General features: G+C 39.3%; 1 protein-coding gene across 2 annotated transcripts in view; it reads left to right on the top strand.

Annotated features, from left to right (window-relative positions):
- LOC139726710 (dual specificity mitogen-activated protein kinase kinase 7-like) overlaps positions 1-14060 on the top strand; it is a 37577-nt gene extending 23517 nt beyond the window's left edge. For both annotated transcript variants that reach the window (XM_071637694.1, XM_071637692.1), the window contains exons 7-12: positions 4498-4549; positions 7786-7913; positions 9591-9671; positions 10859-11001; positions 12922-12967; positions 13849-14060. In XM_071637694.1, coding sequence (XP_071493795.1) covers positions 4498-4549; positions 7786-7913; positions 9591-9671; positions 10859-11001; positions 12922-12967; positions 13849-13965 — 567 coding nt within the window. In that variant the 3' untranslated portion in view covers positions 13966-14060. The remainder of the gene's footprint in view (positions 1-4497; positions 4550-7785; positions 7914-9590; positions 9672-10858; positions 11002-12921; positions 12968-13848) is intronic.
- The last annotated feature ends 3350 nt before the right edge of the window (positions 14061-17410 follow it).

The following is a 17410-nucleotide window of genomic DNA, read 5'->3' as shown; positions in this document are numbered from 1 at the left end:
TACAAAGAGTTCAGTAGGAGTATTGTCTTTGATATTGTTAGCTCAGTTCTTTTGTCTTTTTTTTGTGTCTCAAGGAGCATTCTCCCAAATTTCATCAAAATTGTAAAGCAAAAAGTTAAAGAATCTTGCCTATCAGAGGGGTCTAAAGGTGATGGTGCACTCTGAGGTGTTCTAATAGCTGATCAGAAAGTAATATTTTTTAATGGTTGAAGTCAAGGTCATTGTTACAGTGCAGACAAAAGCAGTACTGGTAGTCAATGCAGTCAAGATAGAATTTGGTTTATGGACAGTTTAGCTACAGTAAAGGCGTGGAAAGACACAGTGATAAGCATCACAATGTTTGAATCTTGTGTTGTCATGTGTTTAAAAATGATGCCACATTGTGGTGAGTGTGAAAGCTTTTTCAAGGATTGAATCCGCTGAAAGCACACTCCAACAAATCCCTGGCAATTGAGAGGCCAAGACTGATATCCTTGCAGTACAGTCTAATTATTAACCATCTTTTGACTTCTTTATAAATTCCCAATTATCTGTTCTTTTCTGAGAAGCCAAAATTGTACACGATTGCAGAAATGATGTGGCACACCATACAAAACCTTGGTTAACGTTATACCCTGACTTATGGCATTGTGTAGCACTACATCGTTTTCTGAGTGTAATTTATGTATGTACATGCACATCTACACACTGCTCTAATAGTAATGGCAGCCAGATATTAGCGATCTCAGAAAACAATCCCAATGCCATTTCATCCCTGCTATTAAAAAGACACATTTGACATATTAGACGTAATTGCAATAACATATATCGATTTTTTTTTTCTTTCTAAAAACTTTATTATAATATTGGACAATAAGTTGCATTTAAGACCATTTTAATCCACTAGCTTGGCACATGATTGCTTGCATTTGTACAGCTGTAAATTGACTGATAAATAATGCAAAGAGCAGTGGTACATGTAATGGTGCTACTGCTACCGAGTGCTGCTGCTGAGCTGCACATGCATGCACTACGTACACACTGCCACTATAGCAGCAGGGCATTAGCAATAATGATAGAATTTATACGGGATTCATTTCATGTATTAGCATTTATTCATTTTTGTGTTAAGATCGCTCACGTAACAAAATCTGGCATAAAGGACTAAAATGTCGAGAACTCATTTCATGGAAACCTGGGGTGCTCAAAAATATAAGTAATTTACCCCCCTCCCCCCCCCCCCCCCCCAAAAAAAAAAAAAAAAAGAACAAATGTTTGGTAAGCTAAGGTACCAAATACCTCATGAAATGGCTGTTTCCTAGGGCAGTCCTTTTTTTTTCTCTCTCTCTGTCTCTTTAAGAACACAGTTGTAGGGCTTCATTTTTTTTTATCATATGTACAAGAGAAAGAAGGGGAAAAAAGATAATCAGTCTCTCAAAGAAAAAAAAAATGGGGCAGAAATTAGGAATTAGCAAATTGCTGCAATTCAGGGAAAAGGAGGAGGCCAGCGGCTTGCTGAAGGGTGGCTTGTCGGTTGCCCCACCTTCAGTGCTGCCTGCTGCTGGAATTTGATTAGGGGTTGTGCATTTAGCTTCCCCTTTGCTTGGGAGGATCACGCACCAGAACTCCAGCTGCAGCACTCAAATCGAGCACATCCTCCAGTCGGCTTGACGTAAATACCGCCCATCCTGTCTCACTCGAAGAGAGAGGCTAGAATTAGGAGGACTGTACAAGAGACTATTTAAAAGGAATTAAATAAAACAGCAGTAAAATATACAAACAAAAGGAAAGTGAGAAAGTTTATAAAAGAGCAAAATTTGTGCTGTTTGAAAATAGGAATGCATCTACACACACATATGTACATGTACTCCTTGTGTGCTGTTGAATACTGATATACATCTGTGTTAGTGTGTATATGTGTGTTTGTGTGTGTGTGTGTTTGTGTCTACAACATACAAATGTACATCTGGTATTACTGATGAAAAAAAAAATACTGTATTAAAGAAAGTGGAAAAAACTAACAGCAGAGATGCAGAATTGATAAGATTTTCATAGCTATTACTTGTAATCTTGATATTGTCAGGTTTAGTTTTAAGATGTGAATTCCTTCACTTGGTCCTTTTCATTGTTTATTTGGATGGAAATGTTGCGCAATCCATCACCGCGACATTGAATTGGCATGATCGATGGAACAGTAGCCAAATTCGTTCAGTGATTGATAGACCGTATGTAAATACAATGCACAAACAAGCAAGGCAAGTAGATATTTACAGATTGCCAATGAACAACGATGAAGTATGCCAGGAATGTGTATTTCAGTGCATGCATGGCAAATGAGGTAACTGTTTTGTATTTAAACACCTTTAATAGTGACCTCCTTGTGTGTTACATGCCCCTGATGTAGGAAGGTTTGCTGGATTAAGTTCTAGAGGAAGCTTATTGCTACTCTAACTTGTAAACATGCTACCTCTCTTCAAAATAAAAACACTCTGACCTTTGACGGCGCTGTTTAGGGAGGTTATACAGTAGGGGAGCCACAAGCCATACCCTTGGAAAATAAGAATGAGGAGAGGGTGCATGGAATAACACTCTCACCTACTTTTTGTGACCCTGTCCCTGAATGCATGCCAGAGGCATACTATGTATCTTTTTGTGTTGTCTGTCTGTCCGTCTGTTCATCCATCCATGCATCCATCTGTCCATCCAAGGAGGTTTTATACATGGAGTTCCAACTGGATGTAATTATTCAAACAGTTGTCAGATTTCTATTGATGTTGTACAAAAGAATTCCACAGGTGCACTTGTGCCTTTGATGATCGATGTTCGACGCCACCGTCTTGCTGAGCAATCTGAAGATTCATTTTGAACGTTATCATAATGTTGGCCATATTTTGCTTATTTATTTATTAAATGAAATGAAATTTCTCTCAATGATAAAGCATGTAAAACAAAAGTCAATTCCATCCAGAAATTTGTGCAAAAGTGTAAATCAGAGCTGTATCATGTGAAAATGTTTAAAAGTGTAAATCAGAGCTGTATCATGTGAAAATGTTTAAAACTGTACCATCCTGGAAAGCTGGTTTTATCACTTTTCCGCTTAATTTCCACAAATGAAGCTAATATGGAATAATCTTCAAGTATAATTCTTTATTGATAGATATATCAGATTAGTGCCGGGGTATGCCCAGTCTAGTAATTTTCATCTTCATTTCAGCATTTTTGGCTCAATTTCTATTTGCGCATCCTCTTGTCTGTACCACCTACCATGCCTACCTTTATAAGAAGGGATAGCGAAAAGTAATTACCATACAAAGATATATCTTCCTTTGAAAGTGGCTGGTGATTATGCAATGAGACACGAGTCAGTTGTCTTCGTATCTGCACGGCAGATCCTGTTTGGCACATGCTTCTAGTATTTTTGAGTGGCGGCTTCGAACATGGGATCGAAGGGAATAACACTGTTGTTACTCCATCTCTTGAACCTCCTTGGTCCATCCAGCCCTCATCTCAATAGCAATTGAAGGGGAAAAAAAGAAAGAAAAACTCCAACTGAATTCTTTAAGTTCCTTTCCCAAGTATGCTACATGTGGTGTAGGTGTGCTTTGGATTTTGAGCAGAATCCCCCAAGGTCAAAGTTCAAAGGTCACTGAATGACATTTATTCAAGGGTGACTTCATTTTTATCCAGTGGTAGTATAATGTGGCAGAAAGAGTAGAACTGATAGTGGTAAAAGGTCAAAATAAAATTTCAGTGTGATACAAATGTAGGTCAATGTCAATGGTGAAAATGTCAATGAAGAGCATACTTACGGCAGATATACACGTCATGTACACCGTGTGGTGATTGCATGAGAAGTGGAGGCATCCCAGTCGACTGAGTGCAGCGGTCAAATTGCTTTTTGTTTCAAGTTTATTTTCTGCTCCAAGTTATAAAGATACATGTACAAATACTGGACTGTATCTCTCTTCAGCCAGTCATGCAGAAAAACAAAATGACTGTATTGCAATGGAGTCTACGTGGAATCAATTACAGACCAAAAGAGACTTAGACATACATTGTATGAAGAGAAAGGGAGGGCAACAACCATAACACAGCAGTTTTGTCTTTTCTTCTGAATAGCCAAGATGAGATGCTTGCAATTACAAAAGTAGTTTTACAAAGTATGGCAAAGATAATGATCATGTCTCCAAGGGTATTATGAGTATTTGACTCAGTTCTTTTCACATTCATCATGCTGGTGTTTGATGTCCATTACACGTAATTAAATAAATGTACACTTGTTGGACATGCGGTGTTTTTTTTTTTTACTTTTATGAAATGTAAAATAAAGAAAAAAATAATGGGGCAATCATTAAAGCTTCTGAATAGATACACGTAGTTTGATATAATTCTAATCTGGGAATAGTGCAGATAGGTTTCTTAGTCATATGATTTTAGAGAGTACACATGCATGTCTCAATTGTGATTATCGGTAGACAATGTACACCTTAATATTGTCTGTAACTTGCTTTTACACAGATTGTCAATGCACTGGACTACCTGAAGGAAAAACATGGTGTTATGCACAGAGGTAAGGATGCAAACTTGTCTGTGTTTGAGTGAAACTTTGTTGTGAGTTCAACCTGCTGGTGTGAAACTATTCACAGCTCTTGATTTTACTTGTGTAAATTGAAATAAAGAAATCATCTTTTCTTTGATGTAATCTTCATTTTTTTTTTATTGGACAAAAAATAGAAATAACCCGTCAGAAAGAAGATATTTTTGTCAGAGTAACATTGCTAAAAACTCATAATTTGTTAAAAGTGTGATTTATTTTTAATCAAACTGTTAGCAGCACATATCAACAAGTTATGCAAGAACTATGCTACAATGTACAGGCTGCGTAGACATGTTTTAACATGTCTATGCAACTTCGACTACCTCAATATTAGGGACTTATTTTGATTGCAAGTAGGGAAACAGTGATATGCCATTGAATTTTGCGATAATCAAACTCAAACAAAAAAATGAAAAGTTTCTCTCCCTTTGAGAGTTAGAATAACATCTTTTATGGCAGTCTGTTGGTACCTCACCCTAGTCACATGTCTTACAGTCCCCATAAAGTACAGTGATATCACTTGCTTCAGAAATGACACTAATCTTCTCAAAGGAAAGGAAACTTTGTGTTGAAGGAAGTACTTCTTTATGGACTGTGTCCAAGTCGTGCCAGGGAGATTCTACACTTGTGCTGTAGAATCTACATTGAAAGAAGTTCACTCCGCTGAACAACGTGTATAACATGATACTGTATGCACCACATTTTTCGCAGGGTTACTATTACCTCCGCCAATGGGGGAGGTTATGTTTTCGTTACCGTTGGTTTGTTAGTTAGTTAGTTAGTTAGTTAGTTTGTCCGTGTGCAAAATAACTCAAAAAGTTGTGAACGGATTGGGATGAAACTTGCAGGAAAGGTTGAGAATGACACAAGTAACAAACGATTAACTTTTGGTAGTGATCCGAGAATTTTGGGGGAATTTATGAAGGATTTTTGATATTTTGGCAGGTAGGGTCAATGAACCTGCGTGTATTTGAGGTTTGCATGCGCGCACTAAAGTGCGTGCTCTAGTTTCTGCTAGGGCGAGGCGCGCCATGCAGCTGAGGGTTTATGACGTAGCAAAGGCTTCTATATTGGGAAATCGGGCGACTCTCAGCACACAATGCTGTAATAAGTATGGGTGGAAATCACTGATATCTCTATGAAAGAACAAGATCAGTGGTGGAAATGAGCTGCATAGGACCTACTTGGCAGAGGTCTGCACTCTCAGAGTGCTTCTCTAGTTGTTACTGATTTTGCGAATTAGGTGCTATTTGCGAATTTAACAACACACAAAAGTGTTCACTCTGATATTGACATGAATGTGATGTGCATGCATGCATTTCTACATCCACCATTGTACTCCACGATCGCAAAATAAACCAATCGCGAAATTGTTGGAAAGTGTGATTCGTAAAAAATTACGCTCGCTATTTAAAGTATATGGCATATACAGTATTTTATGTGTGAAGCAGGTGACAAGGCATGCTAGTCACGTGGCTGATGTCAGTGTTGAGATGCTCAGATAATGACAGTGTGATGTCAGCCCAGTTGCTGACTTTTGGACATTTCAGTAATTCTTAAAGTGCGTCCGTTGTTTGCTCAAACTTCTACTCATTCACTGCAATCATGCCACTGCTTGTAAACCAAACTGCAGTTATCCAAAGGATGAATTCTCCCTCAATAATATTTCTAAAGCAATATGAAGGAATGTCCAGGGTGTTTTTTTTTTTGTGTGTGTGTGTGTGTGTGTGTGTGTGTGTGCTGTAATCAATGTTTCCCCTCAGTTCCTCTTTTTTTAAAAAGTCCCAATACACGTGGCAGCCTTCTCATTGTTTTTGACGCTCAGCAACGATGCTGAATACACGTAGGACACTGCTACAAAGATTACATTTAGTTTGAAGGAACTCACATCTGCAGCTGGTGAAATGTTTCCTACCACACACACACAATGGGTGGGTGTGGGATGTGTTGTTCATTTGCTTCCATGCTGCCCACACTGCCAGAAATGGGTTAGGTTTGTTATACATATGTCTGCATCCTGACCCAACCACAAGAACCTTTACAAAACATGTCATGGGATTCTCCTTTCAGATAACAGTGTTTGCAGACATTGCCACTTATTAGAGGGTGTGACATTAACCCGTTCCTTACGGGAACCAGGTGTTATACTGCCTAGAAAAATAAGTTTGACAAAAAGATAGACTTTAATCTATCAACATTTGTTCTCTTTCCGTTGGAAAACTCCATAAATATCATGATATTAGTATCTTTTTTTCCGATTTAGTTTGCGATTGTTCTGATTTAAAACTCATATGAACAGCAATCAAGGCTGAGCTCCATAGATTTCTGTGTTTGCTGACTCCATTCAGGTGCCTGGTTTGGTGTAGAACAAAAGAGTCTGTGAGCCCATCAGTGCACGCTCTATTCATACCTCACACCCGATCGATAATTTTATTGTTTAATGGCCCATGTAGTTGACTGTGGAAAGGGTGTAATGTTTTGTACCGCTTTGGATTTCCAACCTGTCTGTTCTCTGTCGACAGGCAACAGAATCTCGTTTGGGGGCATTACAGGCACTTGGAGAATTGTAGGATGAATGGGTTAATGGCAGACTGGATTAAAACTTTTACTGTAGCTCTGCTGGCCAGTCATGCTTGGCATATCATTTTCTTTTCCTTCAAGATGGGAAATACACTGGAACAAACTACACCCATTGACTTGATAAAAATGCAAGATGTGAAGTACAGGAGGGTTGTGTAATATACCCCGTGAAGTTGAATATCAAGGGAAGAATGTCATAAGAAATTAGGTAATAGTGATTATTTGTGATATACATTTGTTGATAAGTGTTAGCCCATAAATCCTTCCAAGGGGGTAGATAATACATCTGGTTGGTAACATGTATGCATTTATGAATGTGTTGAAGATTGCTGTGCAAGCCATGAAATGGTTGTTCCTCTTTGGGGGTAGTGATTTTTTTTTTTTTTTTTTTTTTTTTTGACAGGTAGAGGGGAAATTTGTACAAAGGAACCCAGAGAATTGTAGTGATGCTTTTAATGACATTAGATGCATTCATACTTGTGGTGACATTCGTATTGTTAAGGTATGGGAATCCCTATCAATGAGTAAGTCATTGTTTCAATGGTAATTGACCTGTATTGTAATATTGGTAGGAATCTTGAAGGGATACTTTGTGGTAATTTTCATGTGTTTGTCCTCTTTTGCATCAGATGTGAAGCCATCCAACATGCTCCTGGATGAAAAGGGTGTGGTCAAGCTGTGTGACTTTGGGATCAGTGGTCGACTGGTAGACAGCAAGGCCAGGACGAGGAGTGCAGGCTGCGCAGCTTACATGGCGGTGAGTATGAGGCACCCTTTGTGTGTATCAGATGACTCGTCAGGTGACACACTGGTATCAGGTGACACAGTGATGTCAGGTGACACGACCCAGTCACCATGTGGGACAGCAGTGGCTTGATGTGGTTCTTGTGATGAGTACATAGATTTGTGTTAGTATTTTTTTGTGTGTGCTCTTTATCAAGATCTCTTTGTCTTATTCAGCAGCCCCAAGAAAGACCTCCTAAGCGTTGCCAATTGTGGTTTTACAGAGGTTAAAAATATCTCTCTGGGGTATGAATTGTTCTTAAGGGGAGGATGTATGCTTTTAGACATGTGCTTCTGTGTATATGGTACCTATAGTATGTGCTCTAATACTTGAACAGGCTGCAAATTATTATTGTCCTTTTTTTTTTATATTCTAGGATTCCAAAAAGCAAGTTTGTCAAAGTGTTATAACCTACCTCTGTGTTCTATGGCATGATTCTGGCAAAGATACAGCAGATGCTACAAGAGTGATGAATGATAACTTCTCTTAATTTAAGATATTGAGCTCATTCTAACCAATAGTCCATGCCCATCAATCATTACCAGTTGATCTGCATTGATTGTTTGACTTCAGAATTATATCCCTTGAGTTGGTAAATATCCAGAAGTTTATTGACCTCAAATGGCCTTGCTGAACTTTTGTCTTTTCGTGTACATTCCCTTTCTATGTATCTGAAGGTAGTTCTTTGCACTACGGATCCAAAATTTGTAAAGATAGCCCATTTTCCTCACACCGTATTAAAGAGTCTTTCTTCTGCTAGCACTGCTATACTTAGACAATGTAAACTGAGCCAGCTGAAATCACAGATATTTGGTGTTAGACCTCATTATTTTGTTGACCTTATCAACAAAGAAAGTAGACCTACACGTCTGTTTATCAATGCCTCATTTGTGTTTATTGTCTGTTTTCTGTTGCTCTGTCAGCAGGTACCCTGTAGTTCTTTGCACTATAAAGGTACTGGAAATTTTTATCCCTCCTCAGCTATTGTACATGGTGCTCGGTCGGGCAACATAGCTTACCCCAGAAAACAGATATTTGCTTTGAGACCTTGATTTTACATTGACCCTGGTGTGCAGGATGATATCTTTGACAAACTGGGTTGCGTAGCCAATATCTGCACTTTCACTGTCTATTTCCATGCACTTGATGTCTGGCCAAAGTTCTATTTTCAGCAAGGCCCTTTTGTTGTTGTTTGAAACTGCTGCCATTTGCCTTCACACATCCCACTTGCAGTAGCGTGCCAGATGAGATTTCGGTGTGGGGTAATGGAAAAATCCCAGCTTTCATGGGGGGCATTTGAAAGTCATGTGTGGTCAGATTGTAGCTTTCATACTCCCGAGTGTGTGTGGTTTCCCATTATGACATACACAGGGGTTGGTTTACTCAACTACAGTTTGAGAAGAACAGTGGAGAATGAAAGAAAATATTTGGTTAAGTGTGCCAAGACAATCTTACACTAAACTCGCTGATAAAAACAGCAGTCAAATAGACCAGAATGATTGTTCTAATTATCTGCTACAAGTTGTAAAAGCAAGTATAGTATGTCAATGTTACCTTAGAGTATTAAAACAGAAACCGCTTTGTCAGTTCATCGCACTGGATGTGTTGTAAATATTCTTGTTTTCTCTCAAATTGATCTTTGCTTTGCAGCCTGAGCGGATCGATCCTCCCGACCCAAACAACCCAGACTATGACGTCCGTGCTGACGTGTGGAGTTTAGGCATTTCACTGGTGAGAGTAATTTGAATTCGGACTGTATGGATTCTAGTATTGCAAACATATGGTTGTAATTGAAAGACAAATGTGCATTTTTTTTTTTTTTTTTTGGAAGACTGCAAACTCTCAGATGCTACATCTTTTACTCTTATAGAAGGAAGTTAAATTACACGCTTGCCAGCCCTGTTTCATAGAATGAACACATACAGCAAGTGTAGCAAATATGATTGCATCATCACTACTGCAAATTGATTCTTTCCACCTCTTCCTCTTTCTCCCTGTCTTCCTTCCTTACTTCCTCTCCCAACCCCCATGCTTCTACTTATATCCTTACCTTTATTGTCCTTCCTCAAATCCTTCACCTTTTCATCTTTTTTACTTTTTATTTCCCTCTTCTTTCCCTTCCCTCTCCTCCCCCTCCCATTCCCCCTCTCTCTGTCCTCTAATTCTAACCTTCCTCCATACTCCTTCCTCTCTTCCTCATCACTGGCCTCCTTTTTTTGTCACCCTGCCCACCTTTCTCCTGTCTCATCCCCTTCTTTTGCCCCTCTTCCTCCCTTCGTCTTTATTGTCCTTCCCTGTCTCTTCCTCCTCACCCTCCTCCTCCTCCTTTGCCTGATCCTCCCCCTCCCTTTCCCCCCTTCCTTTCATCTACTTCTTGCCTTCTCCTGTACCCCCATTCCCTCAACCTCGGGCCTCCTCCTTTGCATGATCCTCCCCCTCCCTTTCCCCCTATTCCTTTCATTTACATCTTGCCTTCCCCTGTACCCCAATTCCCTCCTTCTCATCCTCTGGCCTCCTCTTTTCCCTCTCCCTTCTCTTCATCTCCTGTATTTTCCCCTCCTCTTCCATTCTTCCTGTTGTCCTACTCTTGATATCTTTCCTTTTCTCCAACTCCTCCCTTTCCTTCTCCTCTTCCTGCCACGTCCGCCCCCTATTGTCCCACCCCCTATTATCCCACCCCCTATCCTTCTCCCCTTCTGCCCCAATCCTCCCATACTACCCCATCCTCCTCCCCCTTCCCCCTTCCTATTTTCTTCCTTCATTGTTTCATCGATCCTTCATGTCTTCCTTGCGCCTCCTCTTGGTACCCCTTCCCCTCCTCTTTCTTCCATTGCCCCTCCTCCTTTTCATCATGCTTTTCTTCATTGCCCCACCCTTGCTCTTTGCCATCTGTCATTCCATCTGCTTCTCCTCTGCAGGTTGAACTAGCCACTGGGGAATTCCCGTACAAGAACTGTACAAATGACTTTGAGGTACTAGCACGAGTGTTATCCGAGGATCCCCCGAGGCTCCCCCTGAAGAGGGGCTTTTCTGTGGACTTTCACTCCTTCATCCAGTGCTGGTATGTACCAGTTTCATCAACTGAAGTCCAGTGCCACATGAAAGAGTCAAGTCCTCTAACTTGAAATTGTTGCTATGTTTCCATGTGTTTAGTTGTTTGATCCCATTTTCCTTCCCTGTAGTCAGAGTCATAAAGGCCCGGTCACACTACCCAAAAGTCGCGTAAACGCATGAATCACGTAAGAAATTCGAGCCTTACGCGATACATGCGCGATTTGCGCATTTCATGAGTTTGTCTGACGTGGAACCTTCGTAGATGTCCGCCGATGTGCGCTGGATCGGCGCTTTATCCGATTCCAGGTTTTGAACAGCTCAAAACGCGGCTTCGCGTAAAAGTTTACGCAGTATTGCACTGTTTCACATAATTTTTGCGTAGTTTGCATAGTACTTACGCAAACAATGCGCGAAATATCAGTGATTGTTCACGAAAATGTTGCCGTTATCGTGTTCATGCGCGAATCATGCGCGATTCATACGCAGTTCATTAGTGATAATGTGCAGATTATGCGTAGTTTTCCATGGACCTCAGTTGTCGCGCACAACCATGAATTCGCCCTAATTGGGCCTTTGCCTGCCTATGCGCTGAAAGTGCTTGGTTTGTTAGTGATTTTTGCGTGATCTTTCCGTAGCTCTTGCGGAATTCATCGGTGATTTTCATCGTGTAAATCAGCGAAAATTCTCAACGGACAAGCACACACAACCAAATTTCTTGCGTGATTCATGCATTTATGCGACTTTCGGGCAGTGTGACCGGGCCTTTAGGGGCAATCTTTATTAAAAGGAGAAAAAAAAAGAAGAAGAAAAATGATTCCAGCACTTCATTTCTGCCTCAAGTTTTAGGAAACATTTACACATTTGCTTTGTGCAGTTCTGATTAATCTGGTTATAAATAATACAAACCAATGTTCATCTGGAAGATATTGCAATCTAGATATTGTATATTATACAGTGCACTCCCGTTACAACGAACACGATTATAACGAAATTTCATTATAATGAAGTAAAACTTGTGGTCCCAAAATTATCGCCATTAATGTCTATGGTACAAAGTTCGCTTATAACAAACACGGTTATAACGAAATTTTCATTATAATGGAGTCTTTTCCGAGCCCCATGGACAAAGAAAAAGAAAAGAAATATGCTCCGTTATAACGAAATGCGGATCGCTTTTGAAAATACGTAGCGGAACAAGCATGGGCGAACGCTTCCAATCACGGTGTGTTCGCTCCGTGTGTCACGCACAGTTTCCATCAATTTTATGCTCTCTTTAATGTAATATCCAAACGAAATTTAAAAGGTACAGTGCATTTCCGTTACACATAGCTGCACAGTGTAATATGAATATTCAACGAACAGAATGTGATATATGAGTGGTTTCCTAGTTTTTGTTATATGTTGTATTTGTTCGGTTATAACAAAATTTCGTTATAACGAAAGAAAACTGCCGGTCCCGAGCATTTTGTTATAATGGGAGTGCACTGTATTGTAAAGAGAGTCTAATTCCCGTTTCTTTTCCTGAAACCCATATTACTTTTCATATGAATGGGTTACATCATTGCTTCATGTCCATGTTATTAGTTCATGTTTCAAGCTGATGAAAGTATGTACATGCCTTTGATTATGCCTTCATTGACTGACATGAGATAGGGATACAAGTGTTTGTATGCCGATAAACCAAACTTCATATGAATTTCTTTTGCAGGTGTCTGAATGTTGTTTTTATCATCTGTATTGCAATGGTATGGTTTGTGCAGAACTGGTACGGCATTTAGTCTCCCACAAACATTTCCTCAATGATGAGCAATAGCAAAATGTTTTGCTTGTTCGGGTTTTTTTTTTTTTAACCAAGGAGCCACTTTTGACTTACCAGATATTAAGTGCATAGCTATATAAAGACTTTTTTCCCCCCTCTTCATTGCAGTTTGACAAAGGATTACAACAAGAGACCGAAGTACATTCAACTCAAGGTGAGCACATTTAAAAAGAACATGAGTATGTGTCCTAGTTTCACATGAAATATCCTGATGACATTGTTCAGTGTTTCATGGACATTTTGCCAAGTTGTCCATATCTTTTTGAAGGAAACAAAAACCTTATAGACCATTAGAGCTAAATTTCTGTCTATGTGAGGTTTAAAGAAAATGAAAGATCAGTGAAAATCTGAACACAGTGGTACAAAGAAAAGGGAAGGAACACCTTTCTTTGATATATTACAGTCATTAGAGGACAATATTATTGACAGTTTAATAAGTTTTTGTTACATCTCCTATGTGTTTGGTACTTGAAAATTTCTTGTGTTTATCTGCCTTTCTTGTGATTGAGATGATCTCCCCTTCGTAGAGTCTAGATACCTGTGTAGCATTTAGAAATGCATTCTTCGAGAGTGTATTATGCATTTACAGTCTGTAAAAGCAAGAGACTCAAAAGGAATGAGAACCATAGGAATGTTTTGTTTACCAAAGGAATGGAGAGTTGGAGAGTTGTTTACAACTCTTAAATGTAATCATGCTGGAGAGCTCATTTTGTCTTCAGTTGTTCTCTGATTCATTGAAACATGTACACGCTTTATCATAAAAAAAAAAACAAATTTAGACTTTCTGGTTTAAAAGTACTGTTTTTCCACCAAAAATATACCTTTTTTAGCCCTCAGAATACTACAGTGCTGTTTTGAAGGTTGGCATCCCTGACTAAGGGCTGCGATTTGAAATTCAAGGTAATCAGGATGATAAATATGTGCATGTCCAAGGAGCTATGTCAGCTTGTAAGGCCTTTAAAATTAATATTGTGCAGCGCGAAGCATGTAATGAACCTGTCCCCCATTTCACACTTGATATTTTTTACCCTACAGGAGCACAGCTTCTTCAAGAGGTATCTCATAGCAAAAGTCGACGTGGCGTCGTGGTTCGCGTCGGTCATGCACAAGGTGAGGACGCAAACGAGCCGCCACGACCGGCACACCCCCTAGTATGAACTCTGACCTCAACGACGCGTTTTGGAAATTTGACATTTTTTTGTGTGCACAGGATTTGCACAGGACTCGATGTATTTTTCTTGACCGAGTTGCGGACTCTCCTTTTCTCTTCCGGCGACCATCAGTGGGCAATACTACTGGTCGAGGGGGCTGCAGAAGGCTGTGTTGGCCGTCGGGCCTCCGCGGCTGTCCAGTCCTGCTGTTCCTTTTGCCTGGAGAATCAGAGACAGCGACCGGTGATAAGATGATATTTGCAAGGAACATATGAAAGTATATGTACTGTCCTCAAGTTGTCTCTCTCCTTTTCTCTTCTTCCATTTCTCTCTATCTCTCACTCTCTCCCTTCCATCTCTCTATCACTTATCAATCTATCTCTTTCATATACTCTCTTCTTGAAATTACGTTTATGCTACTGTGTCGGACACTTATTCCGACTTCAATGAGGCAACCATGAGACACTATAAGTTACGGTCTTCAGATACATTATGTAATTAATGCTCCTAATTAGCAAGGAGATGTATGAGCGTTAACATGTTATGCATTGACTTTTCAAAGTACAATGAGGCGCATTGAAGGAGACCCCCTTCTTTATCCTTTATTTAATGTTGTTTTCCTTTATAAGAAATTTCTCCTTTTTTTTGGGGATGTATCTATCAAAGTGTACTTGGTTATGCTCGTCATAACTGGATGCCATTAGAAATGCCGAGTAGTCTTGTACAAGACTGGGCAAGTGAGCAAAAATGATTTGTTTATCGTGCAAAACACAATGTTGTAGGCATTAAGTTTTACCTTTGCTCTGAAAATTACAAGTATTTTATGACACGCTTGTATTGTGTCAACTGTGTGTGTACAATTATGCACAATTGTCCAAGAGAAAGAGAGCCCTACTTTAGCTGTCAGTCATAAAGTATGTCTCTTGTGCACTTGTTTTTTTTAATTATTATTTTTTTTTGGGGGGGGGTCAATGCCTTTTCAGAGGTGTGAACATGTTATGCAGATGATAGTCATTCATTAAGTTCTCTGTATTGTGATATGCAGTCATTATTGCATTTAGCTGATGCATAAATGGCATATGACATTCAACTTACAACTACTGTATGTTTTGGTTTTCAAATAAGATTGTCTTTTGCTTTGCAGTATCATTTCACAAGCAAAGTGCAATTTTTCTAATGCAGCTCAGAAAGATTGCAAACAGGTTGACCTGGTGTCACTCGGATAAGATTTCAATTCAAAACTTTTATTCAGATAATGTTACTGAATTTGTACTTGCAGGGGAAAAAAAGTAGAAGTTTGCGTCCCTCAGTCAGGAAACTGAGACGTGTCCTATATTTTTACCCAATTTGAGTTTCGTTTTTCTGATTGTTCCTTTCATTCAGGAACAGCAGCAGCATCCCATTTTTTGCCATGACTTGTTTTTTGAGTGGGATATTTGTTTAACACATACCCATTTCCAAACAAAGCATTGCATTGTGCTCGATCATAAAAACCATCAGTAGTAGCAGCTCATGTAGTGGGCCTTTGGCTTGTGAGAGTCAGACAGCCTTAACTAACTATTGCAAATGTGTCCTTCTGCTTCTCAAGGGATTTGTTTTTGCTTGTGAGCTGGTGTATGCTGCTCTTCTATCTAAAATGACTAAGCATATTTTGTCATTTCACAGAACTGCCAAGATAAAATCGCAACTATAAATAGAGACAAAAATCCTTGGCTTCTCCTACGAGTTGAACTTGAGGGAAAGTTTGTCATCTGAATAAGATATTTGAGATAACTTACCCTTGAAGATATTTGAGATAACTTACCCCCCCCCCCCCCCACTCCTCCCATGGTGCAAGAAAATGTGGTTTGCATGAAAGAATTAGAAAGAAGTTGACACATTGCTAGTGGCATCATGTGAAAAGCACATTCAGACACCATGGCCTAATTCATGAAGGTGGTTTACATTTAGACCGTGGTTCAAATTTAGCCCATGGTCTAAAATAGGCATAAAATAGGCATACCTTTGACGTCATATCTGCCAATCACATTTACGCAGAAGAAACCACCTTCATTAATTTGGGCCCAAGAGTGCATCATTATCAAAGTTTTATTGTTGGTTCTGTGCAAATTGTCAAGAATTTATTCTGAACCATCTCTCAGATGTAGAGATTCCATTTCAATGTGTAAATCATAAATGTAGAGAGGTTCCTTTGCAGATACATTTTTTTTTTTTTTTGTTCCCCAAGAGGGCACACCTTGCGCAAACAGAAGTTCTCTGTATGTCATATGTATAATGAATGCAGACACAGTCCTTAAGAATCAAAATGCGTCTTGCATTTCTTCTTTCCTTAGAGGGTTGAATTTATGGCTGAAAGAGCTGTGGCATTTAATTTGATGAATAATTGATCGAGGGACCCTTTTTGTGCATGGACATTGTTGCCTAGTGTAGCCATTTTGTTTAAACTGACTGTCAGAGACTTAAGTTGCACTTTCTACATATGGAAGGAAATAAATGTGCCCAGATGCCCATATTGAAAAAAAAAAAAAATGTTTTAAAAAAAGCCTTTCTAGCTACAGGTTAGCTGATGTAATCTCACTGATCCCCATTGCAATGAAGCCACCATTTGATTTGCTCGTTTTGAGGGTCTTTGAAGTGTGCAAGTGTCATCATATGTGCACCATTTCTTGACGCCTTCCTAGAGTACAAACCATTTGTAACTTTTATATGGATTTCTTGTCCTTCTGTTTTAAATCAGCTTTAAAAGATCTTAAAAGACTTAAAAGAATGTGCCAGTAGAGAGATCATAATGTCCTGCTAATCAGACCCTTTTAAGCTGTACTAAGTCACTGAGACTGTGTAGTATGGATGCACATATGAGGAACAGGAATTTTCAGGATGGGCATGTAATTTTATTTATCAATTTATATGGAGTATCAGCTTTTGAATAAGTTTGTCAACCACCAGATTGAGTTGGGTATTGTGAGTGGGCTCTCTCGAAATTGTTCTACTGATGAGAATTTAAGGGAATCTGACAGGGATGATGTACAGTTTTGTACAAAGACACTCAATGTAGAGTTGACAAGTGAATGGAACCAACAACCACTCTTCCTTTTATATTTGCGCAGCAAAGCTTATCAGGCACAATCCCCCAAAATATCCGCAGACACGAGCTATTGAAAAACACTCTCACAAGTAGTTTGGCAGATACTCCTGTATCAGTTTAACCGATTTTAGATTGATTTAAATCGTGATTTGAATCATTTTTCTTTTGTGGAAAAAAAAAAATACATCATAGTGATTTGAATCGACTTGAATCAACAAATCATCCTGGTTTTTAACCGTGTAAGCTTGTCCTGTTCAAAATGTGATATCGTCTTCAGAGATCATGCTCAGTTTTTTTGTCGTCGTGTGATCTTTGCTTTGTGCATTATAAGAATTAGAGAAGAGTCACTAATAATGTTTCC

This window comes from Diadema antillarum, unplaced genomic scaffold (assembly GCF_040938485.1).
Source record: "Diadema antillarum isolate AM-2024a unplaced genomic scaffold, OU_Dant_1.0 seq00000097_RagTag, whole genome shotgun sequence".
NCBI lineage: Eukaryota > Metazoa > Echinodermata > Echinoidea > Diadematoida > Diadematidae > Diadema > Diadema antillarum.
This window is presented reverse-complemented; position numbering and strand designations above follow the sequence as displayed.